Raw genomic sequence first — 22,904 nt, 5'->3', positions numbered from 1 at the left:
AGCCTAATACCTTCCCTCTGTGCCTTGGGCTGCCACAAAAACATTGTCAAAAGTGGGATTCAAACCCACGCCTCCATTCAGAGACCACAAAGGATTGTCACCTTGAGTCTGGCGCCTTAGACCACTCGGCCATCCTGACACATACAACCCTCCTTGGAAAACGGACCTAGGTCTGAGGTCGGACCAAGACATGGACACAAACATATCCGCCCACGACAAAGGAACAACTAACAAATCAAAGCCTATTCCCTTCCCTCTGTGCCATGGGCTGCCACAAAAACATTGTCAAAAGTGGGATTCAAACCCACGCCTCCATTCAGAGACCAGAAAGGCTTGTCACCTTGAGTCTGGCGCCTTAGACCACTCAGCCATCCTGACACGTACAACCTGTCTTGGAAAACGGACCTAGGTCTGAGGTCGGACCAAGACATGGACACAAACATATCCGGCCACGACAAGGTAACAACCAACAAATCAAAGCCTAATACCTTCCCTCTTGGCCATGGGCTGCCACAAAAAAAACTTGTCAGAAGTGGGATTCGAACCCACGCCTCCATTCAGAGACCAGAAGTCCCATCCGCAGGAAGGTTTGTCACCTTGAGTCTGGCGCCTTAGACCACTCGGCCATCCTGACACGTACAACCCTTCTTGGAAAACGGACCTAGGTCTGAGGTCGGACCAAGACATGGACACAAACATATCCGCCCACGACAAGGGAACAACTAACAAATCAAAGCCTATTCCCTTCCCTCTGTGCCATGGGCTGCCACAAAAACATTGTCAAAAGTGGGATTCAAACCCACGCCTCCATTCAGAGACCACAAAGGATTGTCACCTTGAGTCTGGCGCCTTAGACCGCTCGGCCATCCTGACACATACAACCCTCCTTGGAAAACGGACCTAGGTCTGAGGTCGGACCAAGACATGGACACAAACATATCCGCCCACGACAAAGGAACAACTAACAAATCAAAGCCTATTCCCTTCCCTCTGTGCCATGGGCTGCCACAAAAACATTGTCAAAAGTGGGATTCAAACCCACGCCTCCATTCAGAGACCAGAAAGGCTTGTCACCTTGAGTCTGGCGCCTTAGACCACTCAGCCATCCTGACACGTACAACCCGTCTTGGAAAACGGACCTAGGTCTGAGGTCGGACCAAGACATGGACACAAACATATCCGGCCACGACAAGGTAACAACCAACAAATCAAAGCCTAATACCTTCCCTCTTGGCCATGGGCTGCCACAAAAAAAACTTGTCAGAAGTGGGATTCGAACCCACGCCTCCATTCAGAGACCAGAAGTCCCATCCGCAGGAAGGTTTGTCACCTTGAGTCTGGCGCCTTAGACCACTCGGCCATCCTGACACGTACAACCCTTTTTGGAAAACGGACCTAGGTCTGAGGTCGGACCAAGACATGGACACAAACATATCCGGCCACGACAAGGGAACAACCAACAAATCAAAGCCTAATACCTTCCCTCTTGGCCATGGGTTGCCACAAAAACATTATCAGAAGTGGGATTCGAACCCACGCCTCTATTCAGAGACCAGAAGTCCCACAGGAAGGTATGTCACCTTGAGTCTGGCGCCTTAGACCACTCGGCCATCCTGACAACTACATCTATCTGCAGTCATACTTGTCTTCTCTATGTATGTACAATTGAAATAAGTTTAGAAGAAAGACATTTTAAGACTGGGTGACATTTCTTTGTCCAAATGGCTTCAATAACAACAACCCAAGAATCATTGTCATTTTCTTTTAATCGTTAATATCAACGTCTAGTATGTTTTACTACCTAATCAGTCAGGACTCGTCTCTTACATCAATCAATGACTTCTGCAATTCTTCTTATGAAATTCGGCAAATATCAAAAGTCCTGAAGTCTGAAACGGGGGATTTCAACAATCGAAACCTCTCTTTTTTTGGAGCAATTTCTGAATAAAATATGTGGGAACCTCAGCTGTTGCCTCTCAAACAAGATCATGTGATCATTCCTCTGTCCTCAACTATGAAAGGATGAGAGGATGACCTGAAAAAGTTGCGTCAGGTGTATGTAAAGCATGGATTTTCGGGGTTAGAGCTTCTGAAGTAGCACCAACACAGGAGGCGTTTGATTAAAAACGACAGTTTCCCAACATCACATACTCTGTCTTTAATCAACCAATTATCCTGATTGTGAGGAATTGTTTTGTTCATGCTCTTGGTGCCTTAAAATGTCTCGTTTTTGTTCACAAAAATCAGTCTGAACGTCAAAAGACAACACGGGACAGAAAGAAACGTTTGAGCTTCAGCGGAAGCTGAAGAGAGTAACTGATTGTTATCGATCGATGAAAACCAGCTGTGAGCGTTCTGCCGTTTGACCGACGGATGAAGATCGACAAGTCTTTTGAGCAGCTGTAAAAACACCAAACATCTGATTTCTGCTGCTGCTTCTCTGTTTCCAATCAAGACCAAGAAAAAGCAGCAGTTTGAAGATGCTGCTCGGTTAATGAATGTCAGAGCATTGATTGACTTCATTGATGAGTCACTAATAAAAGGGGGCAAAGATATGCAAATTTGACTCTGGCCTCCTTTTTTGGACACGGTTCTCTGACTTTCATTCATTCATTCATTACTATGTTGATTTATGGGGGAAGAAACTTGCCAGTCGCAGCAAAAAAGCTGGACGACAAAACAATAACAACCATTATTGCAGGAGAATTTCTTATAATAGATACAGAGAAAAAGTTAAATATATGTGTATATAGTAGAGAAGGCGTCTCTGTTTCGGGGGACATTTTAAACCGCGACTTAAGCTGCAGTAGGCGGGATTTTCACCAGAATAAGTACTTGATTGTTGCGTTTTCATGAGCAAGACATTTAAATGTACGAACGTTTTCTTGGGATCATGGCTCTCTGTCCTGAGCTCCTGTCTTCAGATTATCACAGACACTTTGAGGACATCTCTCAATCTCTGAAACCAATAAGTTTTATTCAATTTTTGTCACGTTATTTGCTCTTTTAAAAGGTTTTTTTGCAGCGTAGGCAGTCGAGTTGTTGTCTGTGCCGGAGAGACGTTCATTCGACCGTATCTTTGAGTTAAGTCAGGATCATAAATCCACTCAACGAGACACACAGACTCTTCCAAGGACACTGCATTGACTTCCATTCACTTGGACCAGCCAAAACAAAGTGTTATCTCCAACCATAACCACAACCACAATTCAAATATTAGCCCTGAACTTCAACCAGCTTTCCAGATATGCGCTTCTGCCTCATTAGGACCAGGTTTTGTCAGAAAAAAAGAGGTCCAAAAGAGGCGACAAATACACATACACACACACCCTGTTGATAAAGCCATGCGTAAACAACATAAACCGTCGTCTTAAACTGATTCCTTGACATCTCCAGCTGCTGATCTGATACCTGTGTAAATCCTTAAGCTTCCTTTGTACACATACACACACACACACACACACACACACACGGGTTTCCATGACTTCAGGGGACATTACATTGACTTACATTCATTTCATGAGGACCTACTCTAATCCCTGACCCTAACCTTAACCTCAACCTAACTTTAAAACATGTTTTTACCATAAAATGTAGACATTCACATTATGGTCCCCATGCTGTTAATGTGACAGTGTAAACAGATTCAGGTCCCCACAACATAAGGAAGACAAACCTGGTGATAAAAGCTGCTGGTCTGAATCCTGGGACATTTCTTGTGTTGCCTTTGTAGAGACACAACATCATGACTTAATCAAACCCTTAACCATAACAACTACTGGCCTAATCCTAACCTTAACCTCAGCCTAACATGTCTTCACATTAAAATGTAGGAATCAAGTGTCCATAAGGTGACAGTGTAAACAGATGTAGGTCCCCACAACATAAGGAATACCAGACACACACACTGTGTATGTAACCATGTCTTGCACAGACACCTTCAGACCATTTGGATGAGTTTGGATCATCATTCCTCCTTTTTTCGTAGAAACACAGACACACACACACACACACACACAGACACACACTGGTCTGAATCCTGACACATTATGTTGTCCTTTGTAGAGACACAACATCACACACACAATTCCACCATAGATGCATGAAGAAACCCTTCACACAGAGCAACATTGTACATGATCTGTCTCTGTCTTTGAACGCCTCCCTGTCTGATTTCCATGTGTGAACACACACACACACACACATACACACAGCAGTGATGATTCCGTGTGCTCGCGTTCACTTTCATCACGAGCGCGTGCAGGCGGCTCCCTCCCTCCCTCCCTCCCGGTGACATTGTAGCTCGTCGGTCGGTGTGGCTGCTGTTACCTGTTTTGTAGAAGGCATCAGTGTCGGCGTCGCTCGGCGCCTCCTCGGCCGCTTCTGCAGGATTCATGATGCCGGAATCCTGCGGTTCAGTACAATCCAGCGACAAAAGAAGAAGAAGAAGAAGAAGAAGGAGAGACAGGAGAAAAATCTCTCACTCACACACAAAAAAGAAAAGAAAAGAAAAAAGGAGAAAAGCTCCGCTCAGGAAAAAAGAATCCTGTCGTCTTTATATTCCTCACATGATCTCACTTCACCTCCCTCTCTCCCTCCATCCTCTTCCCTCGGTTTCTTTCTTTCTGTCGCCCCTCTCTCTCGGTTTGTTTGGTGTTTCTGGGCTGGCTTCGTTTCTCTCTATTGTTCCCGGTCCAGCCTCCCTCTGCTGCTGCTGTCCGCCTGGGTCTCTCTACCTCCCGCCCTCCTCCTCCTCTTCCCCCCTCGCCCCCTCCCTCCCTCGCTCTCTCTCTCCCTCCCCTTCTCGCTCTACCAATTCAATTCATTGATCTTTATTGGTAATAAATTATATCAAAGCACATAGAAAATTAGGGCTACAACTTTAACGGTTATCATCGTAATCGATTTATCGAGGACTTGTTTGGTCCGTAAAATGTCAGAAAATGTTGTAAAATGATGTTTTTGTTCACAGTCCACAAGAAGCTGAAAAATCAGACTTTAATAGCAACTCTAGCAAAAAGTGATTTGATCAAAATAGTTGACGATTAATTTACTAATCACTGCTGAATCGAAAATAATCATTGAAGCCCTAATCATTATCATCATTATTATTATTTTCACTATGAATAAGTCTGCTGTGCATCTTTGTTACTGATGGTGGCGCTATAGAAAAACTAGAGAAAGCACTCAGAGAGTGCAAACCTCTAGGGGTGGGTGATAGATACAGTGAAATGTTGTGATATTTTGTCGATATATAACTGATGTTACAAATAAACATGAACTTTTCTTCGGATTAGTTTTAAACATTTCAGTCCACTAGATGGCGATGGAATATCATGATAATATCATAACGTGACTTACTGTAAATACCGTGATAATATATAATGACCTGAATATTGTGATAATATCATATCATGACTTAAATATCATGATAATATTGTATTGTGACTTAAATATCGTGACATCATATTGTTACTTAAATATTATGATAATATTGTATTGTGACTTAAATATCATGATAATATCATATCATGATAATATCATATTGTGACTTAAATATCATGATAGTATCGTATCATGAATTAAATATCGTGATGGTATCGTATCGCGGCGTCTCCTAAAAACCTCCCTTAAGACCACGCATTTTTTCCACAGTGTCAGTACAGACACCAAATCTCGCAAGGTTACACCTGTTCTTTTAAAAGGTCTAACTCCATGGTTCTCAAACTGTGGTGCGTGTACTGCCAGTGGTACGCAAGCTTCCTCTGGTGGTGCTGTTGTACTGTATAGACCCGGGTATGTGATTGATCAGAGTGGAGTTGAGGAATTTTTACCAGCGTAATGTAAATTACTTTCTCCCTCCATCTTAATCTTATTTCTCTATACCAGTGTGTGAAGTATACGTGAGGAAGGGATTGTGAATGAATCTGCCCGTAGCTGACTTTGCTCGTACGATTTACACCACTGTATGTTAACATTGGTGATAATTGTGTTACTTCAAGAGCTCCATATTTTTTTAGGTGGTTCTTGGGATAAAAAGATTGAGAACCACTGCTGTAGCTGAAAGGGTTGCTTTGGAAGAAACGGATTATAGCTGGTATTGGTATGTTTGTATAAATGCAACAGTATAATGGGGCAAAGGCCTTGCTTCAGGGCTGGGTCATATTTTCCACATCAGCATTGGTCTGCCAGAGTCTGCTTGACATAAATTGGTCCACGGAGAGGCCATTTGAAAAAGATCCACATACACCTCCAGACTGATTCTGTGCTCCAACTCCAACACTCTCTAATCCAGATGGCGTTGGGTCAAATAGAAGATAGAAGATGGGAGCCATCAAGTCTCCATCTAGACCTTTCAGTTTCCCTCAGAATCAATAATGTCCTTTATCTTGGAAGGTTATCCGTTCTTCTAAAGGTCCAGCGAGTAACATATAGGACCCCTAAGCATGTTTGAATATAAAGTGTACAGTATATAACACTTTAAATTTAACATATCTTGGGTTCAAGCCTTTTTATATGAAGTTTAGGCAATGGCCCTGTTTTAAGGAGGCTGCCATCTAGTGTCACTATGCATGTACAACAGCCTGAAATGATAAACCAACCAGAGTTTGTGTTTTGCAGACAACGCAATGGCGTAAATGAAGATGAGCAAAATCCTTCCTGGCATGTGAAGGCTACTGTTTACAGCCTCACCATTGGACTCATTCTTCACACTAGACCACACATTTGTACACACTTTCAAGACCATTAAGAAAAATCCTGAATCCAATCCAGATCAACACCAAAATATCCCCCAGAAAATGTTCCCAAAGTCTCCAATTTTATCGAAAATCTGTCCATTGTCAGCAAGTTCTTTCAGTGGGAAGCATGAAAGTCCTCACTATATTTTGTCCAACATCACACACAAGGTTTGGCTATTGCACTTTTGGGGGCAAAACCGACCACCAGCATAAACCAGTTCCACCCAGCATCGTATAATTAAAAAAAAAGTCATGAAGCTTTTTAAGAGCAAGTTAGTGTCACAGGACCTTGTTAGGTGTTTTTCAAACTCTGCTGAAGTGAACTGAACGCATTCTTTAACCTTTAACGGCAATCTTTTCTTTTGCTCATTAAGCCGCGGCTGGGGTGGCGGGTACGAATATCTCTTCATTAAGTCCCTCTCCATGCCAATCTTGTTTTTATCTGAGTCATCTTTCGTAGAAAAATGTCTGGCACTCCGGCCAAGCGATGCTTTGGAGGTCATTCAAGATATTTCAGCTGTTGAAGTGATTCATCCACTTGGACCAGACGCAGAAATAAGTCATCTGTACAATCATTTGCTGACGGGTGGGTGATGCAGCTTGTGTCTGACGATACTGGGATGTTTGAGTCCCGCTCCTTGAAAGCCAAGTTTGTCTTTCATTAAAAACGACAGGGGTCCAGTTGATATCCAGATTTGATTTCTTGTTGTTTGGATGTCTCATGTCGTGTGAACTAAATTTTGTCTGCAGCCCAGATACATCATAATCTGGATGGCCAACGTATAATTGGATGTCCAGCTCCTCTGATTGTATCTTCTCTGCCTCTATATATCCTTTATTCATACACTCAGGGTGTGATCCTGCTTTCATGGCTTTTTCGAGATGGTCTTCTGCAAACATTGGTAGTCATGAGAGGTTATTTACCGAGTTACTGTTGTTACTTTTCAAACATTTCAAACCCGTCTGGCCATTCTCATCTCACCTCATCTCACCGCCAACGCGAGACATTTTCTCCACGAAAAACAGCCGCTCTCTGGATAATTTCAGTCATTTTTTTGGACCATTTTCTGTCCAGCCTGTCTGGCACTAACAGTCGTGCCCCATTCAGAGAAGAACTTCAGCAGGTCAACGTGTCTCATGTTGGTTCAGGTGCCACCATGCTGCTTAGATGTTGAACAGGTGTACCTAATAAATTGGTCAACATAGTACAGTATCTCCTTATGTAAATCAGTCCCAATCCTGCATGCGTTTCTCCAATATACGTCTCCTCTTTGATGTATTATGTATCTTCTCCTCATACATATTCACCTCCTCCTCCCGTATCTACTCCATGTTCTCCTTCATCCACAGGAAACCACATGTCATACACGTCCTGCACGCGCCCATTTGACCTTCCCGTCAGTCTGAGCGTCTCCTTGCCTCAGTCGATACATCACCTCATCAGCATGGAGGCCATGTGCAACCTGCTCCAGGCTCCATCTGTCCTCCCACTGTGTGCTACTGCCACCTAGTGGCCAACACTGGCCACAACAGCTGGGTCATTGTATAAGAGTTATGTCATATGATTTGTTGGCTATATTTGACAGCTACATTAAAGCCTTTTTCCTGAAGTCAGTTAGAGTGGGTAATTGCTGCCTTTTCCATAAATTATAACTTTTATTGTTCAATGACACATTTAAGACATTTAAAAGTTGAAAAGGCTTTTCTCCTTTATTTTTTATTTCTGAATAAATCACCACCTTTCCTTTCATTTTTTTTGACAGAACAATTTCTTCAAAACTTAATGAGGTGCTCTGTAGAGAAGAATAATCCAAAATGCCTCTCGCCCATTGTGAACGGGACAGACAAATGAGGACAAAATGTGAGGAGGTGACATTTTAAGCCGGCTATCTTTTCTTGCTGCCTCTGTCTGCCCTCTCGTCTGCTGTCCTTGGTCCAGTTGGAGCACATTATAAAGACTAAAGCAAAGGAAAGTTTCCTAAAGGTCCTGCATTGTGTGGGTGGTGCAAATGTAAATGTGTTTTGCATTACTGACAGGGGAAGACTTTGAAAAAAATAAACGTGATATTCTCAACAGAGTGAACTGGATGTAAAAAAAAACCCACAAAAAACCTTTGACCTAAAGCCAAGCGAGCAAATATATTATAAGGGATAAAAGCAAAAAACAGCATAGTACAAGTCATGACCAATGATTCCATCTATTGTGAGGAAAAGTGTCACTATTTGCACACAGACTAGAATAATGTGAGCATTAAAGTCAGAGAACTTACTTTCCACCTTAGGTTTTTGTTTCTTTAGCCTCGTATTTGAGAGCACGTGCAGACATGTGGTGCAGCCACGCAGGTGTTTTCACTCACTCACTCACTCACTCACCTGAGTAAACCTCCTGTTTGTCTTGTCACACCTGCGTCATGACCTCATGTAAACTCCCAGCAGAGGTTTGTTTTCAAAGAGTTCTGAAACCACCTGTGAGGGATGGAATGGATTTGCCATCCTCTCATTTCTTTCTCCATCGAAGGGTTCAATGAGCTTTTAGTGTTAAGAAAAGCGCTTTAAAAATATGATGTATTATTATTATTATTATTATCCATATTTACAGTATGTCTGTCCATATCCATGACACTTGTTTGACACAGATTTGAATGGAGACCAGTCTGAGATATCAACGTGCCTGAATCCAAACTTCAGCCTTTGAATAAACTTAAAATTTAATTATTACATTTATTTAATATATTTAATATTATTATATAAATTTAACTCCCAGTCCACACTGACAAGACAGCAATTAAAAAAAGATTGTTAATGTGACACGACCACTAGTTTCACTGGAGTTAACAGTCATAATAATAAGTAAACAACACGTAAAAAGATGGTTAGTAAAAAAAACCCTTATCTAACTAGAAGCTAGCTATTTAATTATCTAGCTATAGTTAATATAGCTAGCTGGCTAGATAGATAGATAGATAGATAGACAGACAGACAGAATGGCTGTTTTTGGGTTACTGTATCCTATACTTTTATATGAATTATATCATTTCCATTTTCAAATATGTGCTTTTATTTGGTTGTTTTGTTGGTATCTGTTTGCTTGTGTTGAAGATGTCTCGTCCACACAAGGACAGAGGCAACACTGGCCATTTGTAATTATGTCGGATGTTTTTCTCAGATTTCTTTTGGTCTCAGCACGTTTTCATGTCTCTGTCAAAACCACAGTGAGGGCCATGACAGGCTGGGAGGATGTCAGAAAACTGTGGGGACGATGCACTCGTCCAGAGTAGCAGCAGCAGCAGCTCTTTCTCCACTGACTTCACAGGGACTCTGACTTTTTCTCTAAATATGTGTCTGTGCAGCCGCCTCATCCTCACAGATCTCCACACGGAACACTGTAGCGATGACAATGTCCCCCGGGCAAACGTAGTCCTATTGTTCTGCCCTTCGCCTGGTTTGGAGACGAATGACTCAAGATGTGGCTTTGCATGAACAGAGACAGCTCCAGTGCCTCCATACCTCCACGTCGCCTTCAACCAACACTCAGCTTCTCCCTGGAGATCTGCTCCCGCTGCCCTCAGAAGTGACATTTCCTCTGCTGCTCTCTGACAGTCTTCATCTCTGCCACAAGCCTTCTGCCTTTCACAAGACAAAGTGAGCTCATCATAATATTATTTTTCCCTCACTGTGGCTTTGTTTCCTGCCATAAACAAGTGATGTTACAGTTTTTATTTATAGGCATGGCATCCTCAAAGTGATCAGAAATAGGAGAAAAACAAAATGTCAATTCTTTTGAGCATGTAGCACCATTCTGACATTGCACTGCATTAAAATTCAAGTATCCAAGCATTCATTGTTGTATGGACAAAATATAAGGTTAAGCAAGATAAGACTGTGGGTATAAGATGTGAATAACATCCTACTGGTGAGACACACTCATTTATTTATTTCCACATTGAATGGAAATTTAAATTAAAAAAAAGGCAAAATAAAGAAAGAAAACCAGGACAAAAACAAACAAAAGACACTCTAAAATGCCGTCACCACCAGGCAGCGCTGTTTTCAAAAATGAATATTTTTACATCGACGTCTTCAGGACTGGACTACAAAGAGTAATAGCAAGTTCGGTTTGGATTGGACCTTCGATCTCAAAGTTATAACAGTTAAGTTGTTTTGTGGAGAAACATCTGAATTTTTCAGCAGTTTTGCTGCTCCCTAGCACCTACACCGTGTGACACTGTGTAAAGCTTTTGGTAACTTTTCATCCGTATCTTGTCCAGAGTGACCTCACCAAATTTGAAGATGATTGCAATAAAGCTGTAGGCGGAGTCCGTTTGGAAAATCCCCAAAATTGGCTCCAAATTGAGTCCATGGGTCATTATTTACTTGCCATAAAATTTACTTCCAAGCAGAATAATGATAAAAAACACCAACTGAGACTCAACTGATTCAAGCATTTCCAGGTGTCTTTTACCCGAATTCCCCAAAGTCCTTTGAAACGCCCTTACGTGTGATCCTTAGTAGTGACTCTTGAGCTGCAAATGATATAAAATGAACTCTTTCATTCAACTTTTTATGAGTCAAAAACAACATGAATTTAAAGGTCATGAACACGTTAGTGCACATGTGGTTTTGGTTGCAGTAATTATGGCGGCATCTCAGAGTTTTTAATGAGGGAATGATTCTCTGATGTCTAAATGCACCTTTACAAAGCAGCGAGTCACTGCTGACAACAACAACCATGCTGGAGACGATTAATGTGAACACAGACTGGATGTTTCAGACGTATAGAATATGATTTATAAGCTCACACGATATTAGTGTTTCTCACTGTGACTGAAGAACTCTTTTATTTCAAAGGACGAAGAAAAATTATACATTTGAAACAAGCAGTCGAAGGACACGGGGTCAAATCTACAACATCTACACCTTGTCCTGTTAGCACGTTAGCATCACTGTGGCTAAGCAGAAATAACAAAAAAACAAAACTGTCTTTTCAACAAGTCGTCCCAGTCGTATGGCACCATTTTTCAGGCTGTCATAGAGTCCAGTGTTTTCCTGTGATGAGTACACTATTTACAATTTAAAAGTAAAAAGAAAGAGTTTGATAAGTATGATTTTAAAAAATAGTGCTGGGAACGAGTGACTCGACGTAAAACTATGTACAAACCTGTACGACCTTATCTTCCCCCCCACCTGCCCACACTGTTAATGAGTCACATCAACCATATTAAATACAGCAAATATTTCTGCCATACAATGGAACATTTAAATGAAAGGAAAAAAAACAATTTGACCGACATGGAACCATGTGTGTCACATTTTAAACAATAATAACAATAATAATAATTCATACCAACAGTAAAATGGAGAATCTCTTTTCAGCGTTTTCATTTCTTGGTGAAGTTTTTCTACCCTGCATCATTTCACTATGTACAAGAAACATTCAGAGCTGCGTCCTTCCTGTAGGGGGCGCTCTTTCTTACGCTCACATTTGGTTTCTTTCAGTGTTTATCATTCTGTACTTGAAATTACTGAGATTATAAAAAAAAATAATATTGTTTTCTACTTTAGACAGAAAAGTCTAACGTGTTGGAAATATGATTTGTTTACCAACAAACACAACAAAATGTATGAGAAGGTTTGCGTTTTCTACGAGTTTTCACTCCCTCTGAAAAATATCAGAGTTAATTGTCTGGTTTTGGGTTTGGATTCACTTTAAAAAAAAATATCTTAAATTGGTAATTCTGTTCATTCAAATTAAAGTAAGTATAGTATGTTTGAGTTCATATAACTTACCTTTTGAAACATAATTATCATTTGATGTATATTTAATTTGTTATTACCGATGTTTTTTATAGTGTACAAAAAACTAAATCAAATAAAACTGGCCATGGCTTTGGGTTTTGATTTACTTTAAAAAGAGCAGTGCAAACTTAAAAAAAATACTTAAATTGGTAACAAAAATTCAAACTAAAGTTGACAAATTATATGAAATTTTGACAAATACAATAAAATCTGTGTGACCAATTTAAGCAATTTTGACTGATTTGTTTTTAGTGTGAACAAATAAAAAGCTTTAATTTATTCCTGTAATTTGAGTTCTGGGTTCACTGTTAGTTCACAAAAGGTTTGTTGGTTTTCCCCAGGAGAACAATTGCAACCACTGCTAAGCCAGAAAAAATGGTGGAATATTCTTACTAATTTTTAATTTTGTACAAAAACATGCTTCACACATTAACCTCAAAACAATCCAGATTGTTAACTTGCTGTCGGACATAAATAAATACAGTAAATTTAAAACTAGGTGACTTCTTCTATTAAAAAATAATAAAAAATATAATCATAAAGAAATCCAGACGTCCAAGACTTTCGACGTTATCACCAAAGTCAAGAGGACAAAAGATAAAAACGGTGACTCTAGCGTTGTCCAGGAGTTTTGTGCTTGTGAGGACATGAATGTACAACCTTCAATGTACCTCAACGTAGGAAATTAAAAAAATAAATGTCCAACTTAAAAGATAAACAACAAACAAAGTACAAACACGGTGCCCTGACTATACGTATGCATTACGTTGGTGCTTGAAATAAAGTGCAGGATATTTCTAGCCGTCATTTTCAACATTTATGAAATAATCTCATTGTTGACGAATAGATCTCTTCAACAAGGTAAACCACCGAACAGTAACAGATTACATTCTTGTTGCATGACAAAAAAAAGAAATAAAATAATCCCAAAAACCTGGATTGACACAGACGGGGATGAAGTGTTGTGCTGTGCATTCAGATACAAAGCAAAGCAAATTCAGAATATATCTGATTAGGAAAAACACCTAAAAGCAGATAAAGCAGATTTAGTGCTTGCTTATTGACTTTTTCCACAAAGAAAATTGATTTCTAAATCAGTTTAATGCCAGGAAATTTGGTTTTCTTTCTTTCAAGTTATATTTTTCTGTCCAACCAATGGTGTAAAACTCAAAGATATTATACTGACTTTAGTATAAGACAAATAAAATACCCAATTCCTGAGTTTTGAGGATTTAAATTCAGCTTAAAATCATGTTGATCAACTTATTCCTTTATCGACCATGAGACAAATGAATCATAACTTGTAGCTCAATCGTTAAGACAATGAAATAGTAAATAAAGTCTCAAAAACATCCAAAAATCACAGCTGCCTCTAATCTGACGTCTAATTTGTGCTCTGCCTTGTAACTGAACTCAGCTTCACCCTCTCTGTTCACTCTTCACTGCATTATTGTAAACAAAAGACTCGTGTGATAATGTGACTCACCTTCTCCTGCAAAAAGGAAAGAAGAAAAAGAAAAGAAAAAGGAAATAGGCCTACGTTTATTCAGTTTTGTTTGTCATGGTTTCTAGTTTCATAAGGCTGGTCCAGTCTCGACTGATCCCGGTCAGTCGATCAGAGGTAGAAGCCGGTTGCTGGTTGGTCGAGGAGGCCGGGCAAAGTCTCAGGGCCTGGTATTTGGACAGTAGAGGGCACTGCTCCATTTCCATTCCCATTTCCATTAGGCAGAGCACAGGCTCCAGGGTAGGGGCCATTCAGGATGCAGCCGTTCTCCATCTGCATGAGCAGCAGAGAGGGGGGAAATCATGCATTCAGAGAGCTGGAAGTGATGTTATATGCAGTTAATGTGCTGAATGAGCGAGTTAAAGTGGCAAACAGCACAGAATATATGTTGGATCAGCTGCTTCTTCTGCGTCATTCAAACTATGGAGTAGATTTTTTTGTTATATGGATGCACCATTTTATCATTATGGGAATAATAATTTGTGGAAACTCTGGTTATAATACTTCTGAGTATAATGCTAATTCATTAAATAGGAGTTGCTGTGACCTGTGATCAATCCAAAATACTTAATAATCAGTACTTTCCCTAAAGTTTAGTTATATTCACTGACTTCTTGCCACACATGTGTCCTGGAGGAGCAGCAAAATAACAGGACACCAAATGGACTGTGGGCTTGAAGTCCAGTTTCCAGTTCTTTATAAATGGAGTAAAATCTAAAGTCTAAATAAATAGATGTTGTGAACACCACTGCCATCTTCTGGCATCTTCAAGACCTTCAGAATTTTGTGTTTAGTGATTTAGAAAATACAGACATGCCTCATAAAGATAAAGGGACCACTGGCACTTATTTTGTCCCATTTCACACACTTTTAATAATTATAGGAAGCAAAACGGTCCAAATCGAACAGTTGGTCACAGGTCACACCCACTTCAAGATGGCTTCTCACTTCCAAAAGATGAAGGTTGGAAGATGAAGGTCTTGAACAATCTTGAGACTTTGCATTAAATTTAACAACGTAAGATAGATGTGAGATGCGCTAACTATTCATTTGGGTTTATTTTGAAAAAGTGGAACCAGTTAGTTTTCTTTTTTAACATCTCTTAAATTGGTTAAGATACAACTTTAGAAGACAGAAGCAGAACCAAACCTAAGGCACCACGGGTGTGGTTGACTATCATCATGCAACCAAGTTTGTTGACAAGGTTTGAGAACCATAGATAAGACCAGGAGGATGCATTTTTGGTCAGTATTTCATAGTTTTTCATGGTTTCATGTCCCTAAAGGTCAAACATGAACTTCTCAACATAAGCTGTTTTAGCTAGAAGTGATTGCAAAATCAAAACAATTTCAGCGACCTCACCTTGCTATGATTGGGATCGTGAGGGATCTCTGAGGTTACCATGCCGTAATGGTCTAGTTGCCGGCAGGGCTTGCTCACTCCGAGGATCTGCTCCAGGGAGTTGTTGGGTGGAGGACACTGTGAGAGTTCGGAGATGACCTGGGCCAAAGGAACGGGGATCTGCTCCTGCTGCTGTTTGTGGTTCATCCCCTGGAAGGACGGAATCATGGACTCGGAGCCGTGCTGTTGCCTGTTCCCGCTAAATGAACCACTTCCACTGAAGGTGTAATCTGTGTTTTTAATCCCAGCCATACCATAATCCATGCAGGAATCCAGTGAGGAGTTTGTAAGAGATTTTTGCCTGTTGTCAAGGCAAGGGTTTCTGCCCAGACTCTCGCTGAATCCATAGTCCTGCCACTGGGATTTGCCACACATTCCATTGATGTTGACCGCCTTCTGCTTGGCATGACACTGCCGTGAGAGCTGCTGCTGCTGCTGCTGCTGCTGAAGGTAGTGCTGATGTTTGAGCTGTTGATGACCCTCACCGCCCAACTCTGAGGCCTTACCGTTAAAAACAGTCTGCGTGGTGTTACAATGATCCAGTCGTATCCCTACATTGGCTAAACTGTTTTGGGCTGACCATTGTCCATTAGAAATAGGCGGATTTTGCCCCAGCAGCTCTCCGCTAACAACTGTGTGAGCCAAATGGTCGCTCTGCTGGCCCCAGTCATGCGCCACTTTTCTTGTCCGCATGTTGAGGTGCTGCTGCATCTGCTGGGACAGCTGGACGATCGGAGCCTGCCCCAGCAAAGGAGGCTTGTGGTGAGGAAACTGCATTTGAACATTAGTTTCATTGGTGGGGTTACTTTCAGGATGTGACAGTGTTGTGGCTGTCACTGAGGCCATACTACTACCAGGCACCTTTCCATCATGATCTGTGGAATCAATCCTTCCCTCTATTGAGTCGTAGATATATGAAAGGATCTCATCGTTTGTCAGCAGGTCGTCCAGGGTGGGCACATGTTCAGGGTCCATCTCAACTCTGATCATCCGCTCATCCAGCAGCAGCAGCTCCAGGTCCTCAGCACTCAGCCCTAACCCCTCCAGAGCTCCAAACAGCTCACCGTTTGAACAACCACCCTGTTCCCCATCCCCAACCACTTGGCCTTCCAAGGAAAGGGAATCCAGTGTAGCCAACAGTGGATCAAAGCTTGAGTTTCGCTCTGTGATGCTCGGATCCAACACGCCATTGCCTCGTTCATCCCAGCTCCTGTGGAAACTGGAGGGTTCGGGGTCAGAGAAGCCCATTTGCTCTGCAAAGAAGCTACTATGGAAGGACATCTTGGGCTCCAGTGCAGGCTGACAAACATACACAGACTCATCCTGACTCATAAGTGCACCCAGGAGGGAGCCAGGGTCCAGACCACTCTGGATCAGCCTTTCAGTCCGACTCTTCTTTGACTTACTGCCATTTTTATCAATGCCTCCATCTCCAAACCCTGCAATGGGATGTGCGCACTGGTACAGAGTAGCCTCACCGGTAGCGTGAGTAAAGGGTAGATGCATGGACCGCTTACGCAAATGTTCTCCACCCTCTTCATCCCTATAACGACAGGAAACATGATCATTATTACATTATTACATGATCATTCTAGAGATGCCAGGAGTTTTGTGAGTGTTGGTTTACAACACAACAAAAAACAAACAGGAACATACAAGAGAGGCCTCTGGGTAGCAATGATGTAGTCTGGTTTGCCATTCTTGTACACCAGCCTGGCATTAGCCTGAACCCATTTCCAGCGGTTCTCCTTGGTGAGGAGCCTGAAAACGGTCAGACCGCTCTCTCCAGTCTTCATCACTACAAACATGGAACAAAAACAGTAAAGAGAAGTGAACTTGCTGACAAAGCTTAACCAAACTTCATCGAGAATGACTTTAATTTAGCAAGGACCAAGACCAGAGCCACTGGTGGGAAGCTTACACAGTAAAGTGAGGCCATCTTTAGATTGACAACCCAACTAACTGATTTTTTTTCTTGCCAGGAATGAGATTTGAACATTCACTGCTGTGGTCTTCTGTTGCCTTGCTGCTTCATGGTTTGTGTTGTGCATTGGGAGCGAACGTTCCAACCACTTGTGCTCGACAATTAGACCGAATGGAGGAGAATGCACTGATCTTTGCACTCCAGTGACCAGAGAGTGGTCAGTGACACACCTGACCTTTGAAATGTTTGTGTTCACTGGTGTGGTAAGGATCATCTCTGATGCTTTGCTCATGCACTGGATTTGTGGGGCCTATCCTCTGTTCTGGCAGCTCTGCAGCTTTGCTCAATCTGCTCCGTAATCCAGCGGGATTACATTTGAAGGCTGTCTGAACTCTGACCAGGTTCAACCAGATCTCCTCGATGTTTTTAAACATCCACAAGAGTTGTCAGGTGTAGCATGTTGGTTAAATTGCTTATTTTCCCGGTAAAGCACCACTATAGTTTCCTTTAATGACCCCAAACTCTACATGCTTGATGTGGTGACACAACTTACTTCTGACATGGTTCTCTGCACAGTACAACATATCTGCTGCATGGATGAACTGATAGCCAGATCCCCGCACCCGCAGTTCAGCCTCTGTGTACCCCAATACTATCTTCCCCCTGTTTAAAAAGATAAGAAGCTGTTAAATATGTCTCAGGAACATTCAAAAGATCATTCAGTGTACTGTATGTCACATGGCAGTTTAGTTACTTTGCATCACAGGCCATGGGTGTGAAGTCCAGCTTGTGTTTGGTCCTGAAGATCATGTTCTTGGACCTGATCTCCAGGATGGACGGGAGTTGCAGAGGAGTCGCGATGGCAAAGAGGGCGAGCTGCGGCGGGGCCTTCCCGCCGTTGTCATGCCGCTGGTTCTGTCCGTGCAGAAACTTGAGCCGGCCTTGGATGTTCAAAGCCTGCAGAGGACAAATAATAAAGGCACTTTTACACACAGCTGTTTTTCATAAACTCACTTAAAATGTAATACTCTGACTGACAAGTTTCTATGGCTACCACAAAATATTTGATTGTGGGCATATTTGAGGCAGAATATCCCACATTTCTCCATGTTTTGCTCGGGTTGCTTTGACGACTGCTACCCCAGCCTTCGGCAAATCTCTGATTTCCATCCATATGTTTCAAGATGCTTTGAATACTTGCATATTTCTGACAGAAATATACTACTCTCATTTTAAATCCTTCCACACTTCCTGTGGAAGATTCAAGCTTGAAGCGGGGGGGGGGGGGGGGGGGGGGGGGGCAAGGGTGGACTGCCTGGTGCCCCAAGCTGAAAGGGGGGCTTCCCAAGAACAGTTGATTATACTTTATCAGACCATAAAAACAACAGTTTTCATTTTTCATGTTTGGACAGGAGACTGCAATAACACCATGATGGAAAATCCCTATACTGTCGACCTAATGCCAGTAGCTGGCTTTGGTTTGCTTTGTGCATTGAGCCAAGAAAAGTTTCTTCAACTTTTTTATGTCTCATACACTTCAGTGCTTGGCTGTGGTGATATTTCTGTAATCCACGTGGCTCCCAAGAGTCATTCTGGGGATGGTACGTTTGTGTGAGCAGGAAATCTTGTGAAGATTTGATCTATAGTCTCAATAAATCCATCTGCCTGGTTGTCTGTCTTTTGTTTTAACTTACCAGGAAGCCGGAGGAGTTGTCCAGCAGGCAGCGAAAGCGACACACAAAGGTCCTCTCCAGGAAGGACGAGTTCTCCGGGGGAAGCTGTTCGGGTTTATAGGTGACCACAGATGAGCTGCTGTCAGTTTCCATCTCTGTGGTAAACAAAGTCCATGAATTATATTATATTTATTTACAAAGCAGTGTTGTGTGGCTCCATGTTTGCCAACATTGTCATAAAACAGAAAACTAAACATGGCATAACTAAGTTAAAACTCTTTAAACTGCTGCCACGCATTGAAGACAAATTGAACTAATACAATGATGCTTTGAGCTGGATCTGCCTCACTACATGGGAGACACATGTAAACACAACCTGTGAGAGTGGGTTAGTTGTGTCAGGGTGGGCTGTGGTGGGTCTTAACCTGAACTCTGCTCAGAACCAAAGCACAGAGACAAGATAAGCATCTTAGAAAGAACACAAATACAGATCTGGGACCACTTCACCTAATAGGCCACATGAGGATTATGGGGTCATGTTACCTGATCTGAGGATGGTCTTACAGTTTAGTGCTTCAACTGTGTGCATTCTGACGTCATCACACACACATAGGGTTACAGATTATATAATTCTAACTCTCCATTTAATTGTTAAATCTTAACAATCTCATTTTCCCCCCCAGCACATATTTGGCTTTACAAAAAAAATCCAAAAACACGTGGATTATTGGAAACATTGGCTCAAATACTGCTCAATGCCCTTGATTTCTTGTGTCGTTCACCCTTTAGACAGGTGTTTTGTTTTAGAAGGTTTCATCCCAGCAGGGGCCTCTCCGTCTTGTTCCTGTCATGACACCGTGATCGTGTAGGAGGAGAGAGCAATCACCTTGTGGAGAGTGCTGGGTAATGGCAGCAGCAGCTGCAGCAGGAGGAGGAGGCGGAGGAGGAGGGGGATTCAAAGCCCAGTGCAAGTTTCTCCTGAGCTCCTGCTGGTCCTCGGTGTGGACCAGTTCATACACACTCTGGTGCATGACGTCGGTCTGAGAGAAGGAATGAAAGGAAGAATTAGCTTGCGGTGGTTGCTTAAACGTTGCTACGTACTAGCTTAAGAGTTTCTGGATATTCCGATTAGGTTGCTTGGGCGTTTGGGGAGTTGAATTTTATGAAAAAGTCAAGTTTCTTGAAATCCTTGTGTTCTGAAGCAAATTTCAGTTTGAAATCTTTGCTAAAAACCTCTTCACCAGGCAGGAACAAGAGCCTACAAAAGCGTCCCACCACTGTAAACAAACAAAGCAGTTGTCCAACAGGCAGAATTTCACTGTGACCCACCTGATGACCTAATACCCAATATCTACAAATGCAAGGAACGTCCATCTGGTAATTGTCCGATTTCTGGTCCAGTGATTTTGACCAGTATTGGACCAATACCGATACCGATACTGACCGATACCGATTCCCATCCCTAGTGGGAATCACAGGGTACCACACAATACGGTAAGCAATACATGCTCCACAATACCAATAATATCCAATTAAAACGATTCAGCGATAATCAATATATTGCATGACAATCATATAGTGACTGAAGAAAACAAAAACGTTAACGTGAAAAGTTAAAAGTGTAGGATTTCTATATAAAGACAACAGAGAAACACCAAGAACGAGCGGAGTGAAATATTGACACGATACCTGCTGGAATCCTAAGTAGTCCTGGATGGTGTGAGAGGAGTAGAAGATGGTTCCACTGGCGGTGATGACCAGCACGAAACCGTTGAGAGCCTGTGGGTGAAAACAAGGAAGTGAAGTTAGCTCTTTCTCTGTTTTAGCAGATAGTTGTGATTCTGAACATGGTTTCACTCATTTGGGTCTGGTTTTCTCCACTGCCAAATGTGGTTTAAGGCTAACAGAGGTGTTCAGTGATGGTCCACAGGTTATAATAGACTCCCGCCACTGAACAGTGTTCCTTCTTCAGGTCAGATTTGGCACTAGCACAAGTTAGCATGCTAATTTCAGCAGTAATTAGCCTGAATTAGCAAATAATGTTGCTGTTGGGCAGTAAAAGATGATGTTGCTTGACTTGGAACGTTTTTGCCAGAGTGGTATGTTAACGGCTGTTATGCTAATGACTGTGATGTAGCATTAGCAACACTTAGAAAAAAAGCACATTAAAGAAAATGGAGGAGTGGGTTGTTCAGCTGTGTAATGTGTGGTTTTCGCTGGGAATACTCAGACCTCAAATTCACTTGAACTATCCAAAAACATTCCGTCCATCTGGTTTTCTTTTCCCAAAATGCAAGTGAACATTCAGCGCGTAATGGCAGCGTAATTACTGATTTGGAGGTTTTTAAATTCAATTGTGCCGCTCGCAGAAAAACAAAAGGGAAGGGGGGGGAAAGAAAATGAGGTGGCATGTTAAATAAATGAGCAGCTGGTCCAGAGTTTTCCACCTCACCGAGCGCACACGTGTCCTCCCCTGGTCGGGCAACGTTTCCCAGAACAAACGCGTCAACATACATGTAACTAACAAACACAAATGCACTCCTACAGGAATCATTACACAATGATGTCGTTACGAAATCGGCCCGAGGGTGCGGAGGGATGACTAACGATTCTAAACAAATGACAAAATACAAACAGGTACCAAAAAAAAAAGTGCAAATATTGCACATTTTGCGGTAACTCTCAGCAGACAAACATCGAGATTAACCACACGTCAAAAATGTTGTTATTGGAAGCCGGCGTGATGAGTAAAGCTGCACAACTCTCTGCTGCTACAGTCACGAAAACATGAGCGTGTAAAGATGACGGTGTTAAACTGTTGCAGTGAAACGGTAAAATAAACACATGCACTGAAGCCTCATCAGTTCAGCCTGAGTGATTCACACAGAGGATGAAGATTATTAGGAGGAGGAGGAGGAGGAGGACTCAGTCTGTTTGTCCAAATGAGCTTTCATTTCTCATTAATAACAAGCTGGGGAAATGTTGGCTTATCATAATAATGAAACTTTCCGACTACAGTCTTGGGACGGGGTTAACGGTGGGCAGACAGTTCCCTCGCGTCTCCTCTCCTGGAATACCAGCATGATACACATTGGGAGGAACTGAACTGGAAAATCAATGACGGCAGCAGATCCTGAAAAGCTCTGGCAGCCGGTGAACTTCCTCTCTACTCACTCACACATACAGTAGAGAGGGAGCAAACCTGAGACATGAGAATGGAAAACATTCACTTGTTGATTTGGGTATTTTTTCCCCCTCAGTGACTCGAAATTTCCATAAAACGTCCAGATTTAGACAAAAGTGTCCACAATGTTGTTTGTTTTAGGGACGCTGATCATATTTTCACTTATATTTTCATCATATTTTTTTAAAACAGTGTGCCAACGGCCATACATTGCTCCCGTGAGTGATTATGTCGACGGGGAATCATGAATCACTCTTATTTAACAACTTCAGAGTCATTGTGAAGGTTAAAGGTCTTGTTGCGGGGGGGTTTGGGGGCTGTTTTCACTGCCCCCTACTGTCTGTTAGTGGAGAACCAGTATTGCAAGATCAGGGCTCCAAAGTCTTTTGGAACCAGGAGGACTCTAGATGTTCATCATGGCAGAGCCGTGTCACTCAATGAAAGCCTGTCTACACCATAGAAACATGGGAAGTGAGAGTAAAAGCAGTTTAACGACTGACCTGCAGCAACAGTTCGCCCTCGGGGATCTTGGTCTCCGACCCTCCTGTGGCTTTGTTGTTGTCATCATTCCCACCAGCTGGAGGCGCTCCGTTCTGACTGTTCAGGGTGACTGTGGAGAGGAGGAGGAAGAGGGGTGAGGAGGAGGAGGAGGAAAGGAAGACATCAGTATCAGTCCTGTGAT

At 42.2% G+C, this 22,904-nt stretch overlaps 2 protein-coding genes and 7 non-coding genes across 12 annotated transcripts in view; all 9 read right to left on the bottom strand.

Annotated features, from left to right (window-relative positions):
- kalrna (kalirin RhoGEF kinase a) overlaps positions 1-4,725 on the bottom strand; it is a 158,018-nt gene extending 153,293 nt beyond the window's left edge. For 2 of the 4 annotated variants that reach the window (XM_058612331.1, XM_058612332.1), the window contains exon 1: positions 4,330-4,723. In XM_058612331.1, coding sequence (XP_058468314.1) covers positions 4,330-4,396 — 67 coding nt within the window. In that variant the 5' untranslated portion in view covers positions 4,397-4,723. Of the gene's footprint in view, positions 1-4,329 lie in introns of all 4 variants that reach the window. The other 2 variants (XM_058612333.1, XM_058612330.1) reach the window with 2 other exon arrangements.
- trnal-caa (transfer RNA leucine (anticodon CAA)) lies at positions 45-139 on the bottom strand. The gene is given in 2 exon segments: positions 45-83; positions 102-139. It is a non-coding gene; the product is annotated as a tRNA-Leu (tRNA).
- Positions 284-378, bottom strand: trnal-caa (transfer RNA leucine (anticodon CAA)). Its single transcript is given in 2 exon segments — positions 284-329; positions 341-378. It is a non-coding gene; the product is annotated as a tRNA-Leu (tRNA).
- On the bottom strand, positions 525-634 carry trnal-caa (transfer RNA leucine (anticodon CAA)). The gene is made up of 2 exons: positions 597-634; positions 525-570 (listed from the first exon to the last, which is right to left on the bottom strand). It is a non-coding gene; the product is annotated as a tRNA-Leu (tRNA).
- Positions 779-873, bottom strand: trnal-caa (transfer RNA leucine (anticodon CAA)). Its single transcript is given in 2 exon segments — positions 779-817; positions 836-873. It is a non-coding gene; the product is annotated as a tRNA-Leu (tRNA).
- trnal-caa (transfer RNA leucine (anticodon CAA)) lies at positions 1,018-1,112 on the bottom strand. The gene is given in 2 exon segments: positions 1,018-1,063; positions 1,075-1,112. It is a non-coding gene; the product is annotated as a tRNA-Leu (tRNA).
- trnal-caa (transfer RNA leucine (anticodon CAA)) lies at positions 1,259-1,368 on the bottom strand. Its single transcript has 2 exons — positions 1,331-1,368; positions 1,259-1,304 (listed from the first exon to the last, which is right to left on the bottom strand). It is a non-coding gene; the product is annotated as a tRNA-Leu (tRNA).
- On the bottom strand, positions 1,513-1,618 carry trnal-caa (transfer RNA leucine (anticodon CAA)). The gene is made up of 2 exons: positions 1,581-1,618; positions 1,513-1,558 (listed from the first exon to the last, which is right to left on the bottom strand). It is a non-coding gene; the product is annotated as a tRNA-Leu (tRNA).
- Positions 4,726-11,600: 6,875 nt separating the features above from the next.
- The window catches only part of LOC131474481 (aryl hydrocarbon receptor-like), a 27,909-nt gene continuing 16,605 nt past the window's right edge, over positions 11,601-22,904 (bottom strand). The window contains exons 3-11 of the mRNA XM_058652368.1: positions 22,723-22,832; positions 20,728-20,817; positions 19,925-20,078; positions 19,060-19,193; positions 18,120-18,322; positions 17,919-18,028; positions 17,098-17,239; positions 15,403-16,984; positions 11,601-14,313 (exon numbers count right to left, since the gene is read on the bottom strand). Of these exons, the coding sequence (XP_058508351.1) occupies positions 14,152-14,313; positions 15,403-16,984; positions 17,098-17,239; positions 17,919-18,028; positions 18,120-18,322; positions 19,060-19,193; positions 19,925-20,078; positions 20,728-20,817; positions 22,723-22,832 (2,687 nt within the window). The 3' untranslated portion in view covers positions 11,601-14,151. The remainder of the gene's footprint in view (positions 14,314-15,402; positions 16,985-17,097; positions 17,240-17,918; positions 18,029-18,119; positions 18,323-19,059; positions 19,194-19,924; positions 20,079-20,727; positions 20,818-22,722; positions 22,833-22,904) is intronic.

This window comes from Solea solea, chromosome 2 (assembly GCF_958295425.1).
Source record: "Solea solea chromosome 2, fSolSol10.1, whole genome shotgun sequence".
Taxonomy (NCBI): domain Eukaryota; kingdom Metazoa; phylum Chordata; class Actinopteri; order Pleuronectiformes; family Soleidae; genus Solea; species Solea solea.
This window is presented reverse-complemented; position numbering and strand designations above follow the sequence as displayed.